Source organism: Podarcis cretensis, assembly GCF_951804945.1.
Source record: "Podarcis cretensis genome assembly, chromosome: 3".
Lineage (NCBI taxonomy): Eukaryota > Metazoa > Chordata > Lepidosauria > Squamata > Lacertidae > Podarcis > Podarcis cretensis.
The window spans coordinates 33,417,660-33,442,959 of record NC_137172.1 but is presented as its reverse complement, the minus strand read 5'-3'; the positions used below and the strand labels follow the sequence as shown (position 1 = coordinate 33,442,959).

At 38.7% G+C, this 25,300-nt stretch overlaps 1 protein-coding gene across 4 annotated transcripts in view; it reads left to right on the top strand.

The window, feature by feature from the left end:
• CDC42BPA (CDC42 binding protein kinase alpha) overlaps positions 1 to 25,300 on the top strand; it is a 156,495-nt gene that overhangs the window by 105,871 nt on the left and 25,324 nt on the right. For 2 of the 4 annotated variants that reach the window (XM_079969154.1, XM_079969151.1), the window contains exons 17-28: positions 91 to 215; positions 3,436 to 3,541; positions 4,337 to 4,485; positions 5,585 to 5,676; positions 7,864 to 7,940; positions 15,975 to 16,013; positions 19,232 to 19,351; positions 21,758 to 21,838; positions 22,554 to 22,659; positions 22,943 to 23,079; positions 23,935 to 24,074; positions 24,460 to 24,541. In XM_079969154.1, coding sequence (XP_079825280.1) covers positions 91 to 215; positions 3,436 to 3,541; positions 4,337 to 4,485; positions 5,585 to 5,676; positions 7,864 to 7,940; positions 15,975 to 16,013; positions 19,232 to 19,351; positions 21,758 to 21,838; positions 22,554 to 22,659; positions 22,943 to 23,079; positions 23,935 to 24,074; positions 24,460 to 24,541 — 1,254 coding nt within the window. The remainder of the gene's footprint in view (positions 1 to 90; positions 216 to 3,435; positions 3,542 to 4,336; positions 4,486 to 5,584; positions 5,677 to 7,863; positions 7,941 to 15,974; positions 16,014 to 19,231; positions 19,352 to 21,757; positions 21,839 to 22,553; positions 22,660 to 22,942; positions 23,080 to 23,934; positions 24,075 to 24,459; positions 24,542 to 25,300) is intronic. The other 2 variants (XM_079969152.1, XM_079969153.1) reach the window with 2 other exon arrangements.

Genomic DNA, 25,300 nt, shown 5'->3' with positions numbered 1-25,300 from the left:
AGTGGTGCACACTTATGGATTCTAAAAGCTGACAAGAAACATAAGAAAAGCCATCCAAGATCATACCTCTTGTCTTTAAAATCTATTCAGCTTACAGCCATGTATGAGAGACTAAGTATGAGCAACCGGCAACTAGAAGAAGAGATGAGAGATCTTGCTGACAAAAAAGAATCTGTAGCACACTGGGAAGCCCAGATCACGGAGATCATCCAGTGGTAAGAACCTTCTTCTAATCCCGTCTGCCACTGTGCCTCATGCAACAAGGCACGTTCTGTTTTGGACAAACAGAATTTAATTCTTCAGTCCCCTGGTGTTCTGTTTCCAAGCTTCAGAAAACTTGACTCTTTTCAGGAGTGTAAACCCCCACTGGGTATAGTTGTTGGATTTCCAAATACAAGTAACAACTAGCAGAAATCTAAGTAGCTTCATATTAAAAGGTGGTGGTGGAAGGTTGTTTGTTTTGGTTTTTGTTTTTAGTCACAGAATTGGCATATTATCCTTCTTTATTGGTATCCTATAAATTAAATTCAAAACACAAAATATAAAAAATGAATCTTGTGGCATCTTAAAAACTACCAAATCTGTAAGCTTTCTAGGACTGCAGTTCACTTATTCATATATATTAAGAGGCTGCCCCTTTGAAAATTGCTACAGAATGAAAAGTAGCCTTCAAGTAATAGTTTCTAATATTTCCTTCTATCATACTGACAAAACTCGATCCCCCGTCTTTTGCAGTGCTCTGAAATAAAGATGCAGGCATGAGTTTAAACTGTTAGTGGGGAAAACAATTTTTTGCAGTGATTTGTTTTTCCATTTTTGGACCATTTGTAAAATGGAACTCTGAAAACAATCTGTACCTAAACATTTCCACAGATCATTTACACTGATTAATGTTAGTGTCTTGTGGCAGTATCATTTTTTAAATGTTTGTGTCCTTTTTATCTGCTTTCATAGCAGCTGTATAATTTAATTTTGTATTAAGTAAAAATGGATAAACATAGTCTTTTTAGGGAAGCCTTGTTAGCTAGACAGTGCTTTCACATCCAGTATAACTTTACTGTCCATATTTAGGCATAGCTCTGGCTTTTGAGTATGGTTAGTCAATGCACGTTGGGCTCTGAAACACTGGATGTGGTCCAAGCAATGTAGTTCACTTCATAAATGTACATAATTCAAACTCAAGGATCAGGGTCCATTTTTCACCCTTAAAGGTCTGGTTTTACAGAAGCAAAGAATAAAGAATCAAAGCTGGATGATTTATAGTACTTCTTTGTCATAAACAAAAGTCTCTCATGCAAGCCGGGTGAGGGGAACACAGTAAAGCAAATATGTTTATATATTTTCTCTCACTGACTGGAAATTAAGTGGTTATGTGTTCAGGTACTTCCCTAGCAGAAAGGTGAAATTTAGTACACATAGAATCCAATGTACCTTGAATATTACAAAAGCCTGAAGTATGGTCTGTTGGACCTGTCAAAACTCAGGATATGAAATTAATTCTCCAACTGATCCTGCTACTTATTATTATGAAATATATTGGTGTTGGGTTGTTTGTTTGTTTGTTTGTTTTTGCCACATGCAATTCAACGCAACTTACAAGAAAAGAAAACAGATGCATGCAAACATTAAAACCAGGGCAGGAGAAATTGAGACAGCCCTATGGTTGCCATGGAGATTGTGAAATCCCATGCAAAAGCAGTAGACAGAGCCTCAGTGTGAATGTGTCTCTCCCAAAACTACTTTCGTCAGAGAAGTTTGTGGGCAGCAGTTACAACCAGTGCTAGAAAAAGGGGTACAGGAACTCACTATGATCGCCTCTCTTGCTCTCTTATAATGGCAATGGAACCTACCTTAGAGGTGCCAGAACTGAGTTCCCGCTGAAAGAAAGCTCTGGTTACAACAATGGTATCCCCAGTCTGACCCAGCAACAGATGGCAGTCCCAACCCCAAGGTGGAAGGGTTCCCAAGTGGGGTTAATGGAATCATTTTGAATCACAGAAACTCCCTACACCCACAGTCTGAGGTGATGCTGTGCCACATCAATTAGTTCAGCTGTACCCAGCTCACCCACCGAGGTCTCAGCAATACTCCTCGGATCGGTTCCATTCATGTTCCGATCAAGGATGAGGGTGGTCTGTCTATGAACTGACCTGGCACCAAACAACAAGCATGGAGAAAATTAGGAAGATTTTCCGAGCACACTGAGCCTGGCACTGCCATTCCTGCAGGAATGCAGCCTAGCTCTACATAATGCAAATGAACTGCACAAATGGCATATTGCAACTTATTGCCACCTACTGGTCGCTAAAGATGCATACAGCTTTTGCACAGATCTCAATACCAAGTTTCCTATTTGTGATTTTTGTGTGCAGGAAAGATTTGGGCCTTTCGTTGCCTGTCATACAACAATTTTGCAATAAAATGGTCCGTCCAGTTGAAAGCAGATGGAATGGTGGTGTAATTAAACACCTCCCTGGAACTGTTTCACACGTGGCTTTTCCTACACAGACAGCTTCTCCATGTAGGAAAAGGCATGTGCACCCTCATGTGTGAAAAATGCATAAATATGTGGGTTGCTACAATTACATGTGTTCAAAGGAGCATGTTTGTGATTTTGGCTATGATCCTAAACATCTGGCCTTCATTACAGCTATGCTAATTCCATGCCGATTGCTGCCATCATTCACACATTTATTCAGCATTCACAACCTGAATGCTTAGAAAAACTGTAAGGATCATGATTTCCTGAAAAAAATATATATGTATTATTCAGCTGTGTCCCCCTCATTATAATTATAATAAAAAATGGAATTCATTTATTCATTTACTTTAAAACAACTACTCATTGTCAGCTTTTGGAGAGCCACAGTGGTGTAATGATTAGAGTGTTAGACTATGACCTGGGAGACCAGGGTTTGAATTGGTATTCAGCCATGAAGCTCTCTGGGTGACTCCCTCCCAGCCTAACCTACCTCGCAAGGTTGTTGTGAGAATAAAATGGGGAGAGGAGAACCATGTACCCACCTCAAGCTCTTTGGAGGAAAGATGGGATATAAACACAATAAATGAAATGAGAGTATTACATTATATGCAATGGTCACCATCTGCCCGTTTACACTTGTGCACCACTGAAATGAATGGGAGCAGTACAAGACCATGGAGCATTATGTCCTTTGATGCCTATTTTTTAGAAATGTTAAGGATTCAGTTCTACAGTACCCAAGAAAACTTGAGGGGTATCACGTGGGTTGTATCTGCTTGCAGCTTAACTAATTGGGCTTTATTGTTCTATAATTATGATTGATTTTATGAAATACTTGTTCTGGCTGTTTCTCAACATCCTCATTATCTCTCTAACTTAAATGTCACAATAGAGCAAAAACTTAGCCTTTGCTTTTGCCAAAGTTCTTACATCTTATTTCACTGCTTGACTAGGGTAAGCGATGAAAAGGATGCCCGAGGCTATCTCCAGGCCTTAGCCTCCAAAATGACTGAAGAACTAGAGGCCCTGAGGAACTCCAGTTTGGGGGCAAGAGCAACAGTAAGAAATTATTAAGTGTATTTTTTTAAAGATTTCCTGTGCCATCAAATAAATGCTTAGTGTGAGTTATATTAGCTACCAGTTACAGCAGATGAATCTTGAAAGGTGTTCCAGAGAACTGTCTAGTCCTGTTAGCTGGGCGAGTTTCAGTTAGTAAGGCTTGAGGATGCAGACAAGGTGCTTCAATCGGTCAGGGCAACCATTTGCCCTCTGGACTCTTGCCCCTCTTGGCTGATGAAAACTGACAGGGACAGCAGGACAGCTGGCTTGGCCAGGAATGTGATTAATACCTCCTTCTGGGGCCCTCTTCCAACTCTGCAATTCTGTGATCATCCATTTAATTCTATAGTAATTTTAATCTGTTCACAAGGTAGTGTATATAAAAACAGTTATTTCAACATTACATTTAAATAATCAAACTGACTAAAATCACTGTTGTGGACAATAGTCCCCATTCCATGACATCCCAGTTTAAACTGTAAAGGTTGTATTTATTAAAGCTTGTTTAAAGGAGGTCAGAGAGGGCATGGAAACTTTCTCTGTGATAGATTCATCCCCATCCCCACGCCCCATGAATAAGTATTTTAATTGTTGCTAATGTATTCTGTAGCATAAATGGAATATATCATAAAACTACTATTGCCTATAAAAGAATAAGATAGTAGAACTCCTTTTTTTCTTACTTGGATCAAAGAAAGATAATGTATTTGGGGCATTGCCAGGACTCTTTTGGAAGACCATAAGATTGAAATGTAACAAATGCCTTAAATAAAAGGAAATGGCTTTTCTTTTTAGGACATGCCCTGGAAGATGCGGCGTTTTGCAAAACTGGATATGTCTGCAAGGTTAGAGCTACAGTCAGCCCTTGATGCAGAAATACGAGCCAAACAAGCCATTCAAGAGGAGTTAAATAAAGTTAAAGCTTGCAATATTGCAACAGAATGGTAAGAATTGGTGGTTCTAATGTTCTAGCTTGCAAAGACTTTTCTACAAAAGATAAGTCCTCAAATATATTGCCTGTCAAACTATAATCCTACAATTATTCATGGCAGCCTGACTTAAAAGCAAAAGTTATCCTTCTATAATTTGTAGTTGAATCATTACTGGAAAATCTGTGCTTTTTTTAAGGTGCTTCAAAGATCTTTGTGGAAAATAAAATTTATGTTGCATTTTACAACCTTAAAAAAGCAATAAACTGCATTCCTCTGCTAGTTTACCATGATTGGCTTATGGATTCTGAAGAATGATCTTTTTCCATCACGATCCATTTTGTTGACTTAAGAAATTCAATGATCGAGGGAGATGATTGAAGACAGATAATTTCTAGTAAATTGACTTCTCCAGGTCATATAATTTATATAAAATTCTTGTTGCAGGCAAGACTTTTTAGTTGCCTTTGAAAACTAAAAGTAGCAGCAAGAGTCCAGCTAAGTAGCAGCATGAATTCTGTTCAATTTTCCCCATAGCAGAATTCAGCAATGAAACTGGCATGAAACATATTCTGTGACTGCTAACATAATAGCTGTTTTAATAGTAATACCCGAAAAGCAAGACCCAAATAGCTATTTTTCATAAAGGGGTGATGGCCAACTCGAGCTTCAATTAATGCATTTTTGAAAGGTAGCCAAAGGCCAGTATTAGACTAGAATTTCCAGAATTAGTTACTGGAGTTATATATTGGAACATGCATCTCCACCAGTAAACATCACCGTTGCTAGGAAATGGCCACCAAAAATAATCAGTGTTGTATTTTAAAATAGAGATCATTTATTCCCATGCCTGCTGCTCATACTGTTTTTCATAAACAGAGACTAGAGCCAACTCAAAGGATATTCAGAGACAATCACTAATTCCTTTCTCAAGGTTCCTTGCTACAGTAGCACTCACTTCCATGTTTTGTGTTATACTTCTGACAGTGTGACGTGGCTGACATTGATCTTGACTGAACAGTGCTGAAAAAATATGTTCAAGGTAACAATTAAATAACATGGCCCTTACTAATTGGATCTCTCTCTATCTCTCTCTCTTTTTATTTGTATAAAGCAAACTACAGGAATCTGACAAGAAGAACTCTGACCTATTGTCAGAAATAGAGAGACTGAAAAAAGAGACAGAAGAACTCCGATCAGAAAAGGGTACGAGAATTGGCGTCCAAATAAAGGAAGGCAAAACCCACTCCACAGCAATAGGGTATATCTTATCAAATAAGAATGGCGTCTTAGAGTGTGCTGACAGAATGTGGACTCTGGCTTCTAAGATACCATCATAGCTCTTACATGATAAGATGTACCCACAGCTGGTATAAAAATACAGAAGCACAGTTGTCTTGGTTCATAAAGTCTTTCTTCCAAATCCTTTTGTTTTTGTACTATACAGCAGTTGATCGCTATTTAATAGAAAGTTGCTGGCATAATGAGTAGTTACAACTCAGATATTTTATGTATTGTATGGTGAAGAAATCATTTAAAATGTGCCAATTATTTTGATTTAAGCCACAAGCCACCTAGAGTAGTCTTATAGAGTGGGAAAATAAATTATAAATTATTTCCTCAAAAATAAATGTCTTATCGATTGCTCCTACAATCATTCTGTTTGTTTGTTTGTTTATTTACTTTGCTCTTCATTGTTTACCAGTGCCATTCTGGGTTACACCCAGTGTTTTTTTCTGTTGGCACAGAGTACCGCCACCTCTTTTCCCCCAGCCACCATCTTGCCGCCACCGCTTGCCTGCCCCCCGATTCACTTGTGCCTCTCTCCCCACACACCTTTGCCGCTTGCTCCTCTTCCATTGCTCCTGTTTCCCACGGCTGCAGGCACAGGCTCCCAGAGGTGCTTTGCCACGACCCTTATGATTGCCAAAGTGCCTTCCAGGAAGGTGCCTGGCGATCATAAAAGTCGCGTCCGAGCAGAGACGCTTTGGTGCGACTTTTACGATTGTCAGGCACTTCCCTGGAAAGTGGTTTGGCGATTGTAAGGGTTGCACCAAAGTGCCTCTGGGAGGCTGTGCCTTCCACAGGAAGCAACAGCGACAGAGGAGGAAGCAGCAAACGTGTGGGGGGGGAGCGGGGGGAGCAAGCAGGATGGTGGTGGTGTGTACTGGCACCTATTTTTCATCAAAAAAAAACCAAAAAAAACCTCACTGGTTACAACTTAAACAATACCACAATCAGGGGCCGAACATTAAGATAGAAAAAGTTGATTCCTTCATGTACTATCATCCTATTCATTTTAATTGTTGTGCTTTTGCCCCATTGATGATGGTGAGTTTTCATGATCAAAATACGTGTTTACTTAGCTGAGTTATTACACGTACATCTGATTTAAGTCCACAGATGCTTCTTATTAGCTGTTCTTTCAAAAGGGCACAGTGAAGTCCTTGTGACAAATCAGTAGTAGGGTAGAATACAGTACTGTTTGGATAGCTTCATAGTGGGGAATCTCCTCTGAAAAACTGTCCATGGAACACTAGTTGCACTGGACAAATGTTTCACTCAGTTTAAATTTAAAACCACCCAAGAAAAAGCCCAGGAAGTTATATTTGTTGGAGGAGCAGGGAATCCCTTTAATGGTAGAGTGTGGTAAGAACTGCATTTGTGAACGGAGAGATAAGCGGGCCAAACCAATATAGCTCCATGAATCTGTAAACTTAACCTTACTCTGTCTTAGGTTGGATCTAGACACATCAAAAGTAGTGATTCAGTTAAACATGTTGTAAACTCACACAGGGAAATCCGGTAGGGAAAGACAGTCCCTCCAGAATGCCATCTGGTGTCACAGTGTTATATCGCATATACAACACATATAAAACACTTTTTCTTTAGCAGTCTAGCTGAGTCCTTACTTATACAATGTGATCCTAAAAAAACTGTTTCAACTGCCATGGTACTAGAGTGGTTTTTTGCTGCTGCAGGGGCCAGAGTTTTGTAATTCGTGGTACAGCAGCTCTTGATATATAAGGCCAGAGAATAGTTCTCAGATGCAATGAGGTTTACCAGTTGTGCACTTGCACCAGTACTGGAAATCTTCATTGTATCCAGAGGATGTAGCTCTAAGAACTTTAAGTACAATGGTTGTAAGTATGAGAATTAGAAAAAGATGCTAATAAATTAATATGCAAACTTAATTATTTTAAAATCTTGTTGCAAATGACATGATGTTGTACTTTGGAGTGTTACAGCTCTGCTTCCTTTTTCTTTTCCTGAGCTGTGGAGCAAGCTGGTGCATTTTGGAGTAGCAACAGAGATAACTCAAGAAGGACAACCCATAGACAATGACCCAGTTGGCCATTTTCTATAGGTTAAAGACTTGCTGCTGTTTTCTAGGTGTAAAGCACCAAGACTCACAGAATTCTTTCTTGGCATTTTTGAATGCGCCTACCTCTGCTCTGGATCAATTTGAAGTAAGTAAACAGCTGATGTATTATATATTTTGATGTCATATGCATATTTGGTTTGTGGTCACTTCTGCTTTGAAATAATAACTACACTTATGTGTTGGGGGGAAATTCACCATACAAGCCTATCATGTCTATTCAGAAGCAAGTCACCTTGAGTTCAGTGATGCATGTTCCTGTGTAAATGTATATAGCATTGCAGCCTTGGATCTCTAAGGAACGTGTATTATTTGTCTTATACTTAGGTTTTGATACTGTGTTGTATTTTATTGCATTATGTCCATGCATTCCTATAGGGACCTTTTAATTGCAACTCCCATATGTTCAAATCAGAAATTTACTTCAGACATGTAGTAAAGCAGAAACCCTCCAGATTCTGTTATTTTCTCAGATAATTTATTTTAGGCATTTATTTTCACGTCTCTGATTTTTCAAAATAATTAGGTTGCTGATTTCATAGAAAGCAGGGGACATATCTTAAAATAGAAATGAAAAGTATTGTGGATTCCATTGTCTTCCTTGTTCAAATAAAGTAAGGGCCCTATTATGTAAAACACTTAGGTACAAATCTTACTTTTAACAATATTTCTTTCTCATTCTATTATGAATGGAAAATACAGAACAGAATAGTTTCATAAAATACTGTGACCTCTTGTCTCCCTTTGTTTTCTGAACTGCTTCCTTAGCACAGATGAGATTAGAAAATCAAGACAAAGTGCAAGATAATAGATTGTGTCTAAGCAACCTGCAAAATTTCACCCAAATGCCCCTTCACTTTAGGAACTGCATGCAAGAATAGCATTGCTTTGTCCTGTTTGAGGATGATAGTGCTTTTGTGACACCAGCAAGCGTGACACCTCTTCTTAGGCTTCTTTGTATTCTTAGCACTCAGCAATCTACACACTTTACATTTAAGGACGCCGTGCTTAAAATGTTTAGAAAACTCAGGACAGAGCAGCAAAATAACCAGACCGTACAATAGTGATGGGATAAAATCAGGCCAAATCTTTATTGACACCAGCAGGCGGGGCAAGGGTTGGCATGGCATTGGGTCCCAGGATCAGTTCATCATTTCACAAGCCGCATGTTGATGGAATGGATCCGCTGGGTTAGGATCGCTCCAAACCTGTACAACAGGAATCAGCCGGTGTTGAATCTTGCTGTGGTGCAAGCCAAGCAAGCAAGGTCTCACTGGCGGACCAGAGTGCAGATTCCAACCAGGCAGATACCAAACCCACACTTGGGTTTGCCATGGTCAATCCTCCCCCTCGGGCCCCTTGTGGGGGCCCCCCTATACAATGTTGATCCTGACCAATGCCATTTCCACCCTCATACAAACAACATTCTTCCACCTAACAAAGGAAAGCCATAATTTCACTGAGGGAAAGGCAAAAAAACCCCAACCAAGTGCCAATCACGTTGAGAGAGAGAAATTCCTTTCCAGTCCAAAATTGCTCAGTTAAGGCGCTAACCCGAGGGTGGATGGGCAGAAAGCTCTCAAAGCAAAATGACTGTGAGCTCCAGGGGAAGCAGCGTTAGGCTTTCCCCTCCCTTCTGCAGCAAGGGCTCATGGGACAGCTTTTTCCCATGAGCCCATCACACAGAGAAGATACTGGGCAAAACCTTGCCCAGTATTTTGCTGCAATCTATGGGCCAAAGCGCCTCCGGTCAAGGCGTCCAGTGCTTATTGGGCATGAAACAGGGCTTGTAAGCACAACTGAGAAATAGAACTCAATTTGAGGAAGAAAGAGACACATTGGCCAAGATCACATGTTATATTCAGCCAAACCATGCTAAGCACAAATCGATCAGCCATAGTTTGGTTTAGTATGTTGTCCCAACCTGAACTTATGGTTTAGCTCTCTCCAGGCAAGCCATGAGCTGTAACCAAGATTTGTTCTATGGTTTACACATTGTGCTTTATCACTATTGGGCGGATACCTTACTAACATGACCACAGCAATGTACTATAGCTGAAGCAAAGGGGACTGAGTAAAGGCAGGGACCCGGGATCTAAACACAGATGAGATTATGGACTGGGGTGAAGGTCCCAATTGATTGAGGGGGTGGGGAAGCAAGGGCAAATGGAAGAAAAATTGGAGTTGGAAAAGGAAGCTGTTGCTGTCACTTGCCCAGTCACACAGATGTAGCCCATCTTTATGGCCACAGACATTTTGTTAGTTTGGATAGTAAAATCCAGCCACTAAGAAATTGTGACAATTAATGGCACATTCCACATCTGCATAATTCTCCTAAAGGTACAGGAAACCTAAAGAGTCTATATTGTTCCAACAATCCTGTGTTCCCTTGCACTGTCTTTAATATAATTAAACTACTATGTAATATTGGTAGAATAATAGTCAGTTAACAAAAGCTGTTCAAAAGGTATACTAAAAAATAATAATATGTAAATCATTTGGAATCTTTCTTCACTTGATTTCTCAACAGTATGGCGGTGCTGGTTATTTTCACAAAACAGAAGTTTTCATCTATCTGTTTCTGTTTCTTTACTGCTCTATACGTTAAAATAGGATTCCTTTTCTTCTTCATCATCCTCATTGATTGATTTTATGGATGACGTAAGTCAAACCAGCAAATTATTCAGTAGAAATCAGATTGATTTGGCAAATTTGAATAGTAATGCAGTCACTTTAACAAGCCGTGCCATCAAGAGCATGAAAATCTACAGAATTTTTAGTGCTCCTGATATGTTAAAATCATGAGTATTTATCAATATAGTTCTTTTTAATGGCATGCATTTGTGTATGTGTCTGTTGCTTTGTTTTGCTATGAGAAGGAGCTGAGATGCCTCACACTCACTCTGCCCTAATATTTTCTACATTGTTATTGATATTGTTTGGTCAGAAGTTGACCTTTAAAATATATTGCTGCAATTTGGTTTTTGTTTTGGGTGAGTGTAAGTGTATTATCTTCCTTTGCTTTGTGGCTGTTTTCTTTCCTCTGCTCAGTTTCTTTCCCTTCATATCAGTGATTTCTGCAGACTTTTTGAATTTCAGATGGCAACTAAGCATTATGATTCTTAACACCATCCATTTTTATTTTACTTTTTAATATTGGACATTGATGAAATTATTAACCTAACTGATTTTATACCAGCTAATGGATGTTTTTCAAATTGACTGCATTATTTTATTGCAAGGATTTTTGTAGTGGATCAATAAATTAAAGACTAGGAATGTTGTAATCCCAGCTCCTTTTGAAAAAACATTAAATACAACCATGTGGTAGAAAAAATATTCTTACCACTGATTATGGGAGTCCATAGAGAATGGTGATGTAAAGAGAGTGCAATGAATACTCATATTCTGATAAATGTTTCACAAGTATACATCCAGTTATTGTGTGAGTAGTACTGTGCTCTAGTGCTTGTGATGTCATCATTGTGCTTGTGATTTTCGCCATTGAAGTATTTGACAACTATCTGAGTTAACAAGGAACAAAAAAGAATTTGTCTTTTAAAATGGACTTGAGAGTTCAGCAGTGCACTTTTCTGTCCTATTTACAGATTTAGGGTTTTATCCAACTAGGTCATACTTAGAGAAGACCTGTGGAAATCAGTGGACATCAGTTAATCCTGACTAACTTAGGTGCATTGATTTGATTTCTCTGGATCAACTCTTGACTTAGTAAGATACAAACCTAGATTGGATTTTTATCTTCAGTACATTTCAAAGGCACTCTGATTCAACAGGGCTTAGAGGATTGCAAGCTATATAAAGTAAACCTTTTGGGTAAAAACGATAGATAAGGTCTAGATACAAAACAGAGCTTCAAAACCTCTATTTTACATGAGTGTAAGAAAGGTTTTTGTTTTCTGTTGCTTACCATTTGTTTCTGAATGGTATACATGTTCCCAGTCTGCAACATTAGAACTAGCACTTCCTTGTATTTAAAATCCTTTTTTTTTTAAAAAAAATGACCTTTTTATTGTAGCATAACTCCACTCCCACCTCACTCCAAATCAAAGATCCTACTTGCCTTCATTATAAGTGCTTGTTTAATTGATTTCAACTATAGTAACAGCATTGTGCATATATTTGCACATTATTACACAACAATAGTTCTATGTTCACAGTAGCTTAACTAATTTGCCCAAGCACACTGATGAAATCTACCACACAACTTGAGTTTTCAGAAGATTGTAGCTGCTGAAGAGTTAGCTAATGGAGATATTGGCCCTGTTAACACATCACGCTAAGCCAAACCATGGCATAGCATGAACAAACAAGTATGTGGAAAGGAGATCACGGCTGCTTTTCACCTCCTCAGGTATTTTGTAGCTGCATTTCTCTAAACTAAGCTGTGATTTGGCTTAGCATGCTTGTGGTTTAGCTCTCTCCTGGCAAATGTTGAGCTGCAACCAAGGTTTGTCCTGCACCTTTTACTCATTTGTGCTAAGCTATGGTCTGGCTCAGAGTTACGTGCAAACAAGGGCACTGAATAGCAGGATGTTTCCTTGATATTTATGCTGCAATCATAAAATGGAAATTAATTTGTGCTGATTTCAATAATTGGGGTGCATTGTCTGCTTATATTAAGAGGCTCTTGGTAGTAAATCCATTTAAGGGGGCTGTAGATGAATAGTCAGTGGATTTCTGCATCATGGTAATGCTAGATTTCTACCCGCTTCAGAGAAACTGCTTACTGTGAAGGAGAAGTCTCCACATACTGAGATTTAAAACAACCCCTTTATTAATAATAGAATTCTCGTCTCCTGGCTGTTACAGGCTCCCCCAGATCACAGATCCCTTCTTCAAAGTCAGTCTCTGATCTCGCTTCTCCTGGTGCCCATCAGTACCCAGACACCACCCCTCAGTGTCCAGCCAGTCCCTGGCAATAGCTAACTGTAGCCAAGCTAACTCCAGCTGGGTAAAGTCACCACAGCTATTGAAAGGCGCTTCAAGCCACAGAGGTCACTTTACCTGATTCTTTTGAGGGAGCACCGCCCCATCTTTGCAATCTTTCCATTTGTTCTGTTACACACAAATCACAAGTTTGTGTTTCTCCGAGGCAAATAATTTATATACTTAAACAAAACTATGAACAATTGCAGCTTACTTTAATTAGGCCAACAAGAAAGCATATAATTTTTCTATTATTACTAGGGAAAGATAAGTGTCTAGGTTCGCAGCTGCACTTAACAGTAGACTGCAGATGGAAGGAGAACAAATATCCCACTGTGAAAATGAGTCATTGGTGCTGTTGCATTACATTTTGTCTCCTTCCAGAGCTATCTCACTGAGGACCTGCTGCACAGTTAGCCCGTCTTCTTCAAGAACATTCTAAGTTATGCTTTACTTCAAATAAACATTTTCCACCATTGCACCTTTCTGAAAATACTAAGTGACCCTGTCCATTCCCAGTTATAAAGAATTTTGTGCTGTTCGAATTTAGGTTTCCCCCATTCCCCTCCACCGCAAGGTGCAGGTGGTGTAATGTGAAGAAGGGGTTAGAATTATTTGATTATTTCTAGAATTAGAACTTGCATTTCATGAGGACCTTGCTATTACATTCTCCATACTTCCCATATCATTCATGACCAGGAGTAGGTTTCTAGATTATCGTCGGTGACAGCAGCACAAGTTCACTAAGTTTGCTTTTTCAAAAGATGTGAATTTTGTCATTATTCCATAATTCAATACAATTAAATAAATAAAATTGGTTCAGTGCAGTTCAATGCAAGTATCAAAATATCTAGAATTAGAAAGATTCCTCCCAAACGATTCCCCCTTCCCTAGTCAGATACCCACCAACTCAGCCTCAATAGTTCCTGGGTCTATCAATATGTCCATGCACACATATACGGTCATATAGAACCATCATCCTTCACTCTTGCCCTACAAATATATCACAGTAAGCAGAAGTCCTCAGACTGCTGATTTCATACTTTGGATACAGTAAGGTCAAATTCATTTAAGAAGAAAAAAAGGAAGCCAGGAAGGTGTGCAGTAATCATTGAAGACTGTCCTTGGAATGAAAGTTACATTAATAGAAGAGTCCTGGGGTGTCTTGAGCTGAGATCCCCTCATTAGAAAGGGAAATTTGAACTAGCATAGATTTTTATAAATTTAAGATGCTTTCCATCATGTTCTATAAGAAAGAATAGTAGGGCAAGAAAAGTAAAATGTAGGTTTATGATCATATTACAAAGTTTATGCTCCTGTCGTAAAACTGCCAGATTATTGTTAACATTTTTAAGCAGTGCTAATTTTTAACAGTGGCTGTCTTCACTTTGCCCCAACCACTCCAATATGATTCTATTAACAAGGGTAGCAGATACAGTTAAGTTGCCCTCTATTATAGGATTTTAAAAATATGTTCTAAATGCCCTCTCTGTTTTTTAAAAAAACTGTTGAAAGCAAAGTTCATAAATCCATCTGATTTGAAAATACACCTTCTGGGGGGCTGGGTCTGCTTCTTTTGAGACAATGCCTGCATTTCCTCCTCCTTTGACACCTCGGACTGTGCCATGGTGCTCCCTCTTTCTAACACCATTGAAGGGTGGTATTCTGTGGTCCCGCCTCCTCCCTCTGAGCCAAGGTGGAGGGAGCCTGCAAAACTTTGAGGAAGATTTTCAACAGAAGGGCCCAGCTCCAAGTTGGGGGCTTGAGTGGGAGAGCTCTGATTCATGGCCTCTTCCTTGCACTCATGGTCCTCACCAGAGTCCTCAGGGTGGGCCGTAACACTTAGCTTCATGGCTTAACAGGAATTTTAACTTCGACTCTCCTGCCCTACACCATCCTGACTCTCGGTAGCAATATAATATTAAAAATATATATTATTTTATTTTATATCATTAGACCATTAAAATGTTGAAATGTTTTTATGGTTCAGTTTTCAGTTAGTTCCCCATTATTACCTTTCTTTGCAAAGAATTGCTGCCTTGTCTTCCATAGGTGAGGAAGGCAGAGCTGTTTCCTAGTAATTGCATACATCCTTGTGTATCCATCTTTCCTTCTTGATCAAGTTAAAGATAGATAGCAAAAAAGTTGGAAGGAACTGAAGTATTATCAGAGCCTGCCTTCCTTCCTACTTTAGCAGTACCTTATGGCACATTTTTTTTTTGGGGGGGGGAGAAGGGGCAGAGTAGTTTGTATGCTGGCAGCCCTATCATTTACACACTTGGCTTAGGGGACCCCTACATGTGAATATACAGTCATGTGTCAAAAAACTTTCATTACTGGTAAGTAACGGTATTCCTTGTGTTCCTGAAATGATTTCTTCTCACTTGGAGTCAGTCATTTCTATAGCCTTGTGGATGTAGTCTTGCCACAATGAACTTTCTATATAGCCTCTAGGTCAAGCCTACACAGCTGCCAAATGTAACCTATTCAGCTATATATCACTGGCCACTGAGTAAACCTGGATGGCCTTAAATTGCAAAACTGTGGGATTGCCAAGACATAGCAAGCCACAATGTATAGTTAATTTAGCAGGTCACACATTATTCAAGCCTATGCCAAATGACCTTTTTATCATGAGTTGAAAGACGTTGAGCATTTCTAAGGATTTGAGCACTTATTAGGAAAGGCTTGTAGCTGCATTTTAAGTGGAACACTTTTGGTGCTCACATGGAGAGCAGGATTTGCTTTGGGGAGAAGTTCTCCCGCTGACAGTAGTGGAGAGGAATTGCATCACAGAGGAAGGGGGTTAAATTGTCTCTCTCTGCCTGATAAAAACCTGATAATTATCACTCTTCCCCAGCTGATGTTATTCACCTTTTTAAAAAAAGTCATGTTAAATACAAAGATACATTTAACTAACTTTCTCTTTAGTTTGGCCCTTAAAATAGTTGTGAGAGAAGTGGCTGTTATGAACATGCAAGTTTGAAAAATTGTTCTCCTATATTTAGTTCTTTTGGTTTCCATTTAAAAAAGAAGTCCCTATTACATGTCTCTGTCCTCACAATTCAAAGGTATTGTACATATTACTGTATGTGTCTTGTGATGGAAATTTGGATCTGGATTATGTGCCTTTCTGTTTCGTTTTGTTAACAGTCTCCTCCTTTCTCTGTTAAAGCGCTCTCCTTCCTGTATTCCAGCTCACAAAGGCAGACGTGTAAGAGGATGTCTTGCTGTGTGTGGCCTTTTAGTTTTGCCTATGATGCACATGCTTTTTCCTTTGTTTAATGTAGACCATTTTTGTTGATGCTGTTTATGCCTTGCATATTTATCCTGCTGCTTGTCTTGTGCTACTGCTGCTCCTATACTTTCATTGCATTCAATACTGTTTAAGTAAAAGTTCTGGAGAATGTGTGTGGCGTTTCCGTTTTTTAATGTTGCACTCTTGGCACTCGAATGTCACAGAAACAAAAGATGACGGCAAACTGGAGTCATTAAAACTAATTAGGTTGCAGTGCATGATTATAAACAGAATTAAAACCCACTTCTTCGTCTGCCCTGCTTCCTGTAGGAAACACCGGTAGCAAGACAAGATAATACGGATGTTTTTGTCTTGGTAGATTAATTTGATTTATTTTTTTCTAAATAAGGAGACACCGAACTTAAAATCAGTAATCAATTTCAGTTATTCTTACTATTGCTGTGATTCTGTCCTAAACACAATGGGCCCCACCTGAGAGCAAGCAGAACGGTGCCTCGCCCAGCTTATTGTCAAGGATACTAATGGTGTTTTCAGTTCTGGTTGTCTGTTTATTGGACAGAAAAAACACAACTGTGACCTAGTCTAGAAGCCAATTCACACAACCTAACATTCCTGCATTGCGCAGGGTGTGTGTGCATGCTAGAGGGCCCTTTGGATCCCTTCCTACTCTAAAATTCTATTATTTGAACAGGTGATGAGCACTATGTAACTTGAGAAAACAGATAATTGGATAGGCAGTGTGTGTTCTCAGTACACACCTACATTACACACCTACATTAGGCCCCTCTTTGATGAGGGATTTCTTCACCCAGTAGCCTTTTGCTCTCGGATTAGGGTGTATCAGTGCATGAATAGCTGAAGGCCAATTACTAGATCTATGAGTATAGTGGTACTTTCTGGACTGTGTTGACACATAGATAAGGCATATGATATTGTGAGGCTTTGCCAAAGTATGTAGCAGGCTTTCCTGGGAACAATGTCAGGCACAGCCCTCAGAGGAGATGGGAAGAGCTTCAACAATTCCTCCAATAGATGTCAAGTATTTACAAGCAATGTTTTCAAAAAATGTAGAAATAAAGCCTTCTTTAGTACAGTAATCTATATATATCAACTAAAGAAAATATAATTCCTGATATTCAGAAAGGAGTGCATTTTTTAAAAATGCTGAGCATAGAAAAGAATTTCTGCCGCTGATTGCTGCACTGCTTGAAACAGTTTATATGTAGCAAGCTGGCGTATTGATTAGCATTTGGTTGCTTATAGTATTATCAACTTATAGTTCCCATCTCTCTTAAAAGAACTGAATAGCAGTTTGTGTCACAGTTGCTGCTTTGCCCAGTGTAAACACATGTACAAAAAGAAAAGAAAAGGCAAACCAGACATTAAGATTGCCCATGCAGCTGTTATCTACTAATACCTTTTAAGGGGCAAATGTGTAGGGAAGCTTTTAATGTTTGACACACTATTGTTTTTTAATATTTTGTTGGAAGCTACCCAGAGTGGCTGGGGAGGGTATAAAGAAATTATTATTATTATTATTATTATTATTATTATTATTATTATTTAATAAAGCCCAGATGTGTCCTCTGTAGTAATTAAAATAGTTTAATTTTTGTGCTCTTTGGGACAACACAATCTCCCAACAGTTTCGTAAAGCACAATAATGAATTGCATTACAAACAAAAATAATCTATGATGTTGGGTTTTCCAAAATTGCAATTGATGGGTTTATGTGAAGCAACTAGATTATTTTTGCAGAAAAATGTAATATTTGGACTGACCTCTATGCTATGGGGATGAGGGTGGCAGGGCAGGTTGGGGGAGCTGGTAACTAATGAGAAAGTTGTACAGGTAAAGGTACCCCTGACCGTTAGGTCCAGTCGCGGACGACTCGGGGGTTGTGTGTTCATCTTGCCCTATAGGCCGAGGGAGCCAGCATTTGTCTGCAGACAGTTTTTCCAGGTCATGTCGCTAGCATGACTAAGCCGCTTCTGGCGGACCAGAGCAGCACATGGAAACACCGTTTACCTTCCCACCGGAGCAGTACCTATTTATCTACTTGTATTTGATATGCTTTCGAACTGCTAGGTTGACAGGAGCAGAGACTGAGCAATGGGCACTCACCCCGTCATGGGGAGTTGAACTGCCAACCTTCTGATCGGCAAGCCCTAGGCTCTGTTGTTTAGACCACAGCCCCACCCACATCCCATATAAGAAAGTTGTTGTTCAACTAGATAAAGGAATTAGATTTTTAATTAAAACTGTCTTCCCTCAAATATATTTTCAAGGAAGCAAACCTATGTCTAGTATAGCAGTGTAGACTTAGCCCATTGTGTTTAATATAATCTTTAACATGAATATGGACAGAACAAGATGAAATCAAATATTGCATAACAGCTAAACCATCAAACAATTTCTAATTACAATAACAGAAAAAACTGAAATTAGAAAATGTAGATCAAGGCATCACTGCAGAACAGAATCTTTTTCTATTATTTTGCTTCTGATATTCACCCTTTATGAGATTCTTTTATTAGGCAAAATATATTCTAGCTTCTTTTGCTTAGTGTTGACAACTTCAGACTACTACAAATCAAACAAAAACATATAACTCAGTGGTTATAGTATGCTTGTACAAAATACTTTCATATGTCATGATGGGCAATTTCTTGTTGATAATCATAGTAATTTATTGTTATGCTTAACTCATTGGTATGGTTCCTTAACGATCAAGATTTAAATTAACAGTGGGGAAGCACCTTAACATATTTTTTGCTATCCATTGCAATTCATAAAAGAACCCAAAATTCAGGGGTTTTAAATTAAAGAATAAGACAGTCTCGGCGACTCACAAGCATTATTACAGGCTTAACTTTATGTAAATTGATTATCCTATCCAACTGCCAACAAATAAATGCTAAGAGTGGACTTTACTGATCCTGCACAAGCCAGATAAACTGATGTTATGCTGCCATTGCAGGCAGGTAACCTAGCTCAAACATTTACAATTTGAGTGGCATATTATTATTTATTTCTTTTAAAAATTTTGCTCCCCGATTTGCATTTCTATGTTTTTGAGAAAATTAGTGCATAATAAAAAAGTGGCTTTTAATTTTCTTCCCCTCCCTCTTCCCTTCCTTTTGCTTGTTTCTTTTCCTTGGTTGTTTCTCTAGATTGATTCTGTTGAAAATTTTACCTTATCTAATACGCCTTCGCGGGATGAAGATATCAAGTGTCACCTTCATTCAAGATCTAGGTCCCCTTCCACAGCTAGTGACATTGAACCAATTGAGGTACTCTCTCATTTGCTTAAGATTCATCTGTCCCACACCACAGTGTCAGTTAGGTTCGGAATGAATTAAAAGGCAAGATAGCCCTGAATAGTGTTTGATTTAAATTAGACTTAAAAACTATATCCAAGGACCAGTTCACATGCAGTTGTTTAGATGTGGGATGCTGTACATGTGAATGTAAAAAGAATGCAGCACACACTTCTACAGTGGTAGCTCGGTTTAAGAACAGACATGTTTACGAACTATTCGGTTTACGAACTCCGCAAAACCGGAAGTAGTGTCCCAGTTTGCAAACTCTACCTTGGTCTAAGAATGGAAGCCAAATGGTGGAAGGGCACCTGTGGCGGGAGGCCTCATTAGGGAAAGCACGCCTCAGTTTAAGAACGGTTTCGGTTTAAGAACAGACTTCCGGAACAGATTAAGTTTGTAAACCAAGGTACCACTGTACATTGTACAAAACACAATAATTAGGCTGTGAGGATTGGATCCGGATCCCTGTTGAATATACACTTCCTGGCAAACTTGGTTTTGTAGCCATCTTAATAATGTGTGAAATTGCCCTGAGAAAGCAAGTAACAAGTGGGAAATGGTAGCAGCAAGGTTTGGTAAGGTGAGTGCTTTCGCTGCTTCCTTTCAGATATTCAACTGCACCTAGGATTGAGTGCTGCTTTGTTCATTTTGCATCTATTTGCTGCTGCTTCCTTTTTTTCTGGGCTGCTGAACCTTGCCAAATAATCTTTGCAATATTTTCTTGGGATGTTTCTTTTGGGTCCCATCTGAACCCATTATATTACATTGTTCCTCTGGAAACCTACAACCATGTTCTACACTTAGGCCAGAATCCAAAGGCCTGTGGGGGTTTTATAACCATAAGCAGACTCCTATGCTGTGTGGCAAAAGTATTTTTGAAACTTACAGACATTTTGAAAAGAATTCATGATACAGCATAGTTGCATGGAGATGGCATCAAGTTTAAAAGGAAAGGGGGGAAATTGTGAGTTGCTCAAACCCCTTCCATGAGTCAAAGTGGCTGTTTATTGGCCTTATATTCCTGGACTATGTTTCTATTTTGGTTGAAATTACTTGGGCTTTTAATGTTCATACAACATCTCTGCAACTGACAGATACTCTTGCTATTCCAAAAAATAAAAAATAGTTCTTCCTTTGATTTTTAACTTTCAAATGCCACTAAGCCTTTCGAATAAGGGAGGGATTACTAAGGTGTGTCCTTCCAAATGTTGTTGAACTGCAGCTCCTATCATCCCTGAACATTGCATATGCTGGCTGGAGCAGATGGGAGTTGGGAGTCCAACAACATCTGGAGGGCCACAGGTGGCCATACCAACACAGCCCCTGAAATTAGGGGTGCAGGTTTTTTCCCCTATTCTTAACTGCAAACTTAAGCATGGTTATAGAGAAGTTCAGTGGAACTTACTCCCAGGTAAGTGTCCATACCAATGCAGCCATAATCCCCCTTTTGTTACAAACTGATTGGATGCTGTCAAACTACCATTAAGATTGCTTAACCAGTTTATAAAAAGCATTAGTGCCTCAGCTATCCCGCTTATTTGTTGAAATATGCTGCAAAAAGCTTCATCTTCCCCACACACAATCTTTTTCTTTTCAAAAGCCATTATCATTAGTCACACTTTGCTAAACTCTTCTGCCACTCCTACAAGGGCATTTGTGTCAAGATACTTTAGGTAGATTTTTTCAATGCAACTGGCCTTCATTTTTTGGTAGTTAGCAGTTACATTTCTGGTACAACTATGAATTCACTATTGATGCAGAGGTGTTCTACTTCATTTAATCGGTAGCATGTTATCTTAGAGGGGGAGGGGGCATTTCCTTAGAATATCCATCTCCCTGCATTGACCTCTAACAAATCACATGAATCACAGATGTCATATTCTGATAAAATGAGACATTTTTTTACTGGTGTGTATCCAAATGAATAATTCCCAAAATTGCTTTATGGATGCAAAATATCACAGCTGTCCCAAATCATAGGAAGCTAGCATACTGGATTTCATGTTATTGATTTACAAAACCAAAGGAAAGAAAGATTATACATTTTTGTTGTTGCTGTAAGGTGAAAGTTTTACATTAGTGAATTATCTTTGCTAAATCACTGAGCATTGGGAGTTTATCCATTGAAAAACATCATTAAGTAAAATGCATTTGTCAATTGTCAGCATAGCTATCCTCAAGGTTGAAAAGGAGAACTTAAAAGATGTTCAAATATTTTGCTAGGTAGCAAGGTGATGAGCATGTTACTTGTATAATCATTCATTTATTTGCCTCCTTTAGTTCTTGTGCTCTTTTTGCTGAAGTTTATGTTTTTGAAAGGCCTTTTCATGGTGTGCTTTTTTCACCTTAAGTAATTCTCAACATATATATGTTCAGGTTTCAGATCATCCTCTGCGTCCGGTTCACACACCAACCATGAGGTCACCATATATTGGTTCAGGACTCTCTGTGCCAAAGGTACCATAAGAAATTCTTGCAACAATTAACAGCAGTATTATTGTTATTAATCATAATCATTGTAACAATCATTCAGAAGTGCAACATTGAAGCCCTTCCCGTGTAGTTTCCGGGGGATGTTTATGAATCATCTGGTTCACAACACAGATATCATGTGTTTATTTATCACCAAATGGTCTTCATAGTAAGGGAAGCAAAATTTCACAATTTTGGTTGTGAAATTTGAGATTACAGAGCTGTCTATCTCTTAACAGAAAATAAATAAACATCAGTATCTTTAAACACAGGATAACTCTTTCACCTGTTTCATTTCTGTATATTCATCTGCTTATTCAAAAGAGGGTTTTCTTTAATATTTCTTTTTTTCTTTTTGTTAATGCACAGATGTTTAATAGCACTCTGCATTTATGATTTTAACTTTGATAGTGTCCCTTTCAAAGAGACAGCTGACGTGACTGCTGAGACATAGGTCAGCTTTCTTTAGACTGCCAATTTTATTCTCTGAACAGTGATCAGTAATGCTTTGGCTATTTTTAGACATGGGAACAGTCTGGAATTTGTATTACCAAACAAGAAACAAACAAAAAACCTCCTGGTTTTTATCAGCACAGCAAACGAGGCCATTAATTTAACACGTAGCATTTGTATTTAAGAGTAAATTTTGGAGAGCAAAGTACCTGTCATCTAAGCTTTTTCTGTTTTCTATATTCCACAGCCAAAGGCCCATCAGTTTGTAGTGAAATCCTTTAATACCCCTACCAAATGCAATCAGTGCACATCTTTGATGGTTGGCTTAATAAGACAGGGCTGTACCTGTGAAGGTAAGATTGACTTACCATCTTATCTAGCAAATTATCACTTCATTGTATTATTCTGTTGATTATTACATTTTTGGATGCAAGAACAGTCCAGACCAGTTTGAAAAAAAAAATATTTACTTGTTTTTGTTTAGTTCTGGAACTGACCCAAACTCAGATATTGCAAAAGTAACTAACAACATTGACATGAGAAATGTTAATAACTTTCATACATTACTAGATTAATCTGTTACATATTCAATAATGAGAAATGCATATTTTGATTGAATTCTATATTTTCTCCCAGTGTGTGGATTTTCATGCCATGTGACTTGTGCAGACAAGGCACCAGCGGTGTGTCCAATTCCACCTGAACAGACAAAGGGCCCTTTGGGTATTGACCCACAGAAAGGCATAGGAACGGCTTATGAAGGCCATGTCCGAGTAAGTATAGGAACACTGAATGTCATGGTCTGATTGTAGTTTTTTTACAATAATTTATAATTCAGCATCAAACAATTTGTTTTATATTGGAATGATGATCATCTTGGCTTTTCATTTTCTATATAATATTTTTTTCTGAGTGTGTGAATAAGAAAAGAACTACTCTGTTCTAAACTTTACCATCCCCACATTTTTATTGCATATTATTACTTCAAGCTAAGTATAATGCGCACTAAACATTTCTGCAGCTATCCAAATTATAGGAAGCCATATACACAGGAGTGGATTATGCTGGTGTAATTTACCCTATTCCAGACTGCTTTCAGGAGCGGGGCTACTGCCAGCCAAGCCAGGCTGGGCCTGACAGAGAGAGAACAAGCCTTTATAAAATAGAGTTTGGCACACAACCCGCAAAAAGTGTGGTGTAACTTTCCCTGGGTTTCTAGGTGATGTGACTGAGTTGAAATAATCTTGCAGTAAGGGCATGTTTTCAAAGAGGCCTGCCCTTCTGAATGAAAGCATGGAGGTTTCCTCAGACTTTTGACTCATGTAAAAAGATGCACACTACAAACCTATTCCGATTTGACTGCCATGGTATTTCCCAAAGGAACTGCAGAAGCCGCAGTTCTGAGAAAGGGCAAAGGATCTCAGCAACCTCATAGAATTTCTTGTAGAAAGCCACACTAATTAAACCCATTTGGTTTTGCAATGCAGGCATGCTCCTGAATGACCTGCTGGTTATACATTGAGAATATACAGGGCATTTCTAATAACTAATTAATGGAATGATTTATTTTTTTATTTTTACATTTCTTTCTTTACATTTGAATATCAGTACCATTAATTTTGTTACAGGTCCCAAAACCAGCTGGAGTGAAGAAAGGCTGGCAAAGAGCACTGTCTGTTGTCTGTGACTTCAAGCTCTTCCTTTATGATATTGCAGAAGGAAAAGCATCCCAGCCCAGTGTGGTAGTGAGTCAGGTTCTTGATATGAGGTAGGAAGTGTCTTTTTTTAATGTAAGAGACTGCAAGTGCTACCAATTACAAGTGCGATCGGTACTTCCGGATTAATGTCAGACAGAATCTGATATTTTCATTGTGCCATGATATTAGACTACCCCCCCCCAAAAAAAAAGCAGATAGTACATGTTTGCTTAGAAAAGAATATAGTCTACAGAAATAACATAAAAATAAAAGAAATGAAATTGGTTGGCATTCTCTTCCTAAATGACTTGAGGTTACCTTTTTAAGATAAAAATCACTTTGTGTTGATATGCACTTCCACTATAATTTGAATAGATACTGTTCAAAAGTTAATTATAAAAGAAGTGCACTTCAGTTTGCTGATAAACATTTTTTGCATTGTTGTTTTTCAAAAAGGGATGAAGAATTCTCAGTGAGTTCTGTCTTGGCTTCTGATGTCATCCATGCAAATAGAAAAGATATTCCCTGTATCTTTAGAGTAAGTAATACATGTTAAAGTTGTAATCTGTTGCTTATAAGTACAGTGGAGCCAATACTGTTGTTTAATTTTTATTTCCATTTCATTTATTATCAAAAATACCTTCATTGTTCTTTGTGGTTTCAAGTGCTCCTTGAAATTTCATGTCTTTTTCATCCAAACCCTGGACACTAGGAGGAAGTATGAAAATGTCACAACATACTAATTTGTAATGGTCTAGGAAATGGTACTGTCCCTGAGCTAGTCTGAAGGGAACAAACATTTAACTTAGAATAAATGGAAAGCTTTGCCTGATAGTTATTGGCTAATTTTTTTCAATTAGATTTTTATCCCAGCAAATTTTGCCACTAGAAGCTCAGTATGTTCTCACGGATAGAAGAGAATGAGGGAGGTAATTTTGCTTGCCTTTACCTTCCCTCTGCTGCCCCAGGCACCACCTTCCACACTATTCCAAAGGATATTCAGACCATACGAAGCAGATTTTTGGGTGGCATAGGGGGCTGCTGGGGGGGGGGGTAGAGAGAGAGAGAAACAAAAATTGCCTGTCTCATCAGCAAGATGCCTCCACTGTAACAGAAGACTTTCTTAGAAAACAGGACCACTTCCATTCATGGGAGGCAAAATCTGGATCCAATCCATGGTTGTGCCCTTCCCATTTTTGCCTTGCAACAACCCTGTGAGATAAGCCAAGTTGAGAGAGGCTGGCTGAACCAGGATCAGCCAGTGAGATTCAGCACTACTTAAGCAGAGATTTGAACT